This window comes from Penaeus japonicus, unplaced genomic scaffold (genome assembly GCF_977035675.1).
Source record: "Penaeus japonicus unplaced genomic scaffold, GWHDUDI00000001_assembly GWHDUDI00000038, whole genome shotgun sequence".
In the NCBI taxonomy this organism is placed as follows: Eukaryota; Metazoa; Arthropoda; class Malacostraca; order Decapoda; family Penaeidae; genus Penaeus; species Penaeus japonicus.
Genome location: NW_028234440.1, coordinates 18190687 through 18195686, shown reverse-complemented (window position 1 = coordinate 18195686; position 5000 = coordinate 18190687). Strand labels below are relative to the sequence as shown.

Below are 5000 nucleotides of genomic sequence, written 5' to 3'. Positions count from 1 at the left end.
AAACAGCTGTCACCTATTAACTTCAGTTGATCTATTTATAAAACATTCCCTTTAGGGGATACCTGCATCTCATATGTGGCCTATATCAAAGGCTATTAAAGTCATGGTCTACAGTGTTTGTGTTACAGTTTCTGGAGAGTAATGTATAGTCACAGTGTCATCCATATCCTCTTCCTGTACTAAATATCAACAGAGTGATACCTCATTCGAGGTTTGTTTACTCTATACCAAAATTCAAACTGCACATGAATAAAAACTTGTCAAAAACTACAGTAAATGTCCGGAAAAAAAAAAAAAAAAAAAAAAAAAAAAAAAAGGATGACCGTGTGTCACATGGCAAAGTGCCTTATGACGGGCCGACACACCTGTGTGACGTTCCGGTTGCAATATTGCATAGGCCCTGTGTAGGGGGTTTTCACTTCTCACCAGGCCCGTCGGGATTGGGTTAATTATAAAATAATGATAAATGAATGAATAAATAAAAAAGAAATACATATGTGTGTTAGGAAAGACTAGTCCTATAATATCACTTTCCGTGGTTTTCCAGCCATTTTTTAACCCTCTAAAGGATAACAAGAAACCTTCCTAGACTAACAATACCTTCAAGCTAGTGTTCAGACCTGACCCAGAGCAGGCTGCTAAGATCAGGCAACAGGAGAGACCAGGTTTTCGCAATGACGCATGTATGGGTACTCGACCTTTTGTGGGGGTTCATGAAAACATGTCTACCTGTGAGTGCTGCATGCTAGCCTAGTCAGTTGTGTCATGATTAAATAAGCAATTACCAATTACTTTCATAATTGCTATCTATGAAAAAAGGTATATTAACCCGTTAACGACGGGTGACGTGTTTTTTTGTCATACATGATGCAGGAGCTCTTGCCTGATGATGGCCGTCATGACATTCGGGGATTTTGGATCAATATTGTATTTTATTGTGCTATGAGTAATGAGTGAGTGATGTTAACAATTGCAGTTATAATTATTATAACTGCCGTAATATTAAGCAAAATGGGTATTAACTCACATCCATAACCTAGATGGCACCACTTTCTTCTAGCACCAGCAGGAGAGAGAGCCTTGAATGGCACCCATCTACGGTCTCTAGCAAGCACTATCTCTATAGAGCGATGGCACATCGCAAGTTGCCGACCTCTTGCTCTAAAGTACCGCAGATGAAAGATGTGCAGGCAGAATGAGAGGAGGAAGGTGACTCACACCATGCCAATGCCTACAATGTGCCCCTGTGCCAGTAGGGATGCCTTTTATTGTGGCACTCACTGTCAAAAGCACAAGTTTCCTTCCTCTTCCCTACCTATTCATGTTATCTTCATTTTGGATGGTTGTAAGTTTCCCTGAGGAACAGCACACAAATACAAAAAAATAAAGTTGCTTTTTGCCATCCCCTGACACAGCAATACTTTTGTCACATTGAGTACAAAGAATAAAATGAGTTGATATGGACCCTGAACTACAATTTTAGTCAACTGCAGAATTGATAGAGCCTGTGATATGACAGATATGTCTCCAAAAACAGTAAAACACACACAAAAAATAAAAACAAAAATGGCTGTAGCTCTACAATGAGTGACTAAAAGGGTGTAGAAAAAATCAAGGTAAGCTGCTCCGCTCAGAAATAAAACCCACCCTGGAACCTGGGTAAGCAAATCTATCACCCGTCGGCAACGGGTTAAATATGCTTATTTATGATGTTCTAAAATCAGATTTTTCACAAACTTGCCAATACTGATTAATATGTAATGTTCAAAGCCACAATTTTTTTTTAGAATATTAACATATATGTACATATTTCTATATGTCTATATCTATACCTATCTATTAACTATCTGCCTATCTATCTAGTTATCTACTTATTTATCTATCTATCTATATAAATATAATATATATATAAAATAACAAAAACACACACACACACACACACACACACATATATATATATCTCTTGGCTTTATAAAAAAATATTCCCAGGGGAACATTTACAGCCTTATCCAAACAAAACACATCCCAAACCAGCGGTTGTAACACTAATGTATAGAGGCAGAAGAGAACAGAAGAAAGATACGAGAAGGAATAAAAAAACCACAAGAAAAAATGAAACACTACTAAGAGGATATACCATACAAAGAGAAATGGACAAACATTAATTCAGTCTTGCCACAAAAGAGGTATTAATGATTGCCTTGTCACTGTAATCTAATACAGCTTGAATACACCTAACTTTGCCTCAACTATATAAGCATGACAAACAAAAAATTTAAGAAATTACTTTATCCCATGAACAAAAAAAAAAAAAAAAAAAAAAAAAAAAACAGAATGAACCCATTGCAAATGGGGATAGATTTGCTAGGCTAGTCTCTGGGATGGCTTTTATATCAGAGCAAGATAACTTCATGCAACACACCTTGACTTTTCCCATTGTCTTTCAGTCACTCATTGTAAAACTAGAGCCATTTTAGTGTTCTTCACTTTTTTGTGTTCTACTGTACTGAGAGACTCATATGTCATATGACAGGCTCTAATAATGCTGCAGTTGACTAGAATTGTAGGATAGGGTCCGTACCAGTTCATTATTTTATTTATACTTAGTGTGATAGTATTTCTGTTTTAAGGGAGTACAAAAAACAAATTTTTTTTCTATTTGTGTATTGTCGTGAATGAACACAAAATATATAAGAATCCACAGTGAAAATAACATAAAGAGCTAGGGAAGAGGAAGAAAACCTTCACTTATGACAGTGAGTGCCACAATACAAGGCAGCCCTACTGGCACAGGGGCACATTATAGTCACTGGGCATGTTTGAGTGACTTTTCTCTTCTTGTTCTGCCTGCACATCCTTCATCGCCAATACTATAGAGCAAGAGGTCGGCATCTTGCTGTGTATCATCACTATCTAAAAATGGTGCTTGCTAGAGACCGTGGATAGGTGCCATTCAATGCTCTGTCCTGGTGCTAGGAGAAAGCAGTGCCATCTAGCTTTTGGATTTTAGGTGAAACCCATTTTGCTTAATATAACGGCAATTATAATTAAGAATGTAATTGTCATCATTACTCACTCATTTCCCATAGTACAATAAAGAAACACAGTAATCCAAAATCCTCCGACGTCATGTGTGTCATGACGCCCACCGTCAGGCAAAAAACTCCTACGTCATGTATGTCATGACATCCATCCGCAATAGGTTAATACCACTATACAAGTTTAGATAATGGTGTAAGTGACCACACTGGACAACCCCTGGTGAGTCACTTAAATTATCCATATAACAAATATCTAGGTTCTCATCACATAACCCGTTAACAACGGGTGACTAGATATCACGTCTAGTGGTTTTTGGGCCACACGCCGGGGACGCGTTATTTTGTCCAGCCCGGCGCGCGGGAGGAGCCAGCGTACAGCGCTGGCTCGCGGCCAGTGAGGCCGAGAATCCCGACGCGTTAGGCTTATTCGTTCGAAAGTCCCGGAATTTTGGTCATTTTAAGCCGAAATGGCCCGTCGGGAGCGAGTTAAGCAGAAATCCTTGTGTGAAAACAATAAATAAATAAACAAATAGATAAATGAATAAATAAAAAACTTGCTGAGTGTACATGAACTATGTACCGTGCTATCCTTCAGGGGGTTAAAATACTCACTCTCGGAAAAAAGATGCTTTCCACTGAATGTTTATATATTCTATTATAGCGATTGATAGTAAGGAAAATCTCTATATGCGCCATACAGTGGGTACAATAACTGGCACTTCCCCCTTCCACCAAAAGAAGAGCATGATTATCTGACTAAATTGATCATTTACTGAATATCACATGTTATGAAATAAATTTATGTAACAATAACCATTCTTACTATGGACTGGAGCTGAAACTGTATGAATTCAAGGTGGGGCAGCCTTTGTTTGTAATTAAACACTTGGTTTGTTTGAATATTTCTTTTCAATTCTTTAATTTTTTTTCTAAATTGGAAAATTTGAAGACTGAAATTGTGCTGGTGAAATATTGAGGATAAAAGTAGGTTGCCCTTTAGGTGGATACACCTGCCTCTGGCAATGGGGGGAACTTAGCTATAAAACTCTGTATATCTTAAGCTAATACTGAATCAAATCCAACAACAATTTCCTTCGAAAGGTACCAACATCAAATACGTTAGTGAATAACCAACAATAATACTTAATTTCATACTAAAAAAAGTTTACAAGAAACCTATGCATCTACCAAAGGCAAAGCCAGCAAACATTCACCATGTACACTCAGGCAAGATAAGAGCTTATGGACCATTCTGGTTACTAATCTTCAAATAAGGAAACTTCTTGTCATACACATGGTGGGTAGTTTGTCATCCTTCTATTGACACTGCACCATCACTGAGGTGGACTTAATTTTTTTGTACCATCACTGAGGTGGACTTAATTTTGTAGACTTTCTCTCAAATCACAGCAGATCTCAAGTGGGTTTAGATAGAACACAGGTGGTGTAATTACAAGAAAAAAGGCCTAATTTGAAAAGCACTTACTATCTTACTATGATCATCATAAAGGAGCTTACATAATTCAATAAAAAACATCACGACCACATTCATTTTTTCATCACTGCCACAAGATTAAAAAATAAAAAGGATATGTCTAATCACCTACAAGACCTTTGATTTGTCATTAGAGAACAAAGAACATTAATGTATATACTGACCTCTGAGTTGTCCATGCTTATTGAAGGCTCGGCAGTATGTCATGAAGATCATCCACTCCAGGACTCGACACTTCCCTGAAAGGTAAACAACGTGCTCAGTATCATCGATGCATTTACACTGTAGTTAGCAACACCAAAGAGAGGTGAAATTAACCCCACCCCTCCATACCCGTGACCAATCGCAATCACGTTTCTCGTTGGATACAATAAGGGCGAGTGAACGCAACAGCTCTGATTGGCTGGATGGGGAGCAGTGGTGAGGATGGGTGGGGCTTATTTTGCCTGACTTGGTGCCAGGAC

General features: G+C 38.1%; 1 protein-coding gene across 1 annotated transcript in view; it reads right to left on the bottom strand.

Moving 5' to 3' along the window:
* LOC122247584 (uncharacterized) overlaps positions 1 to 5000 on the bottom strand; it is an 18023-nt gene that overhangs the window by 10062 nt on the left and 2961 nt on the right. The window contains exon 2 of the mRNA XM_043006972.2: positions 4701 to 4775. Within this exon, the coding sequence (XP_042862906.2) occupies positions 4701 to 4715 (15 nt within the window). The 5' untranslated portion in view covers positions 4716 to 4775. The remainder of the gene's footprint in view (positions 1 to 4700; positions 4776 to 5000) is intronic.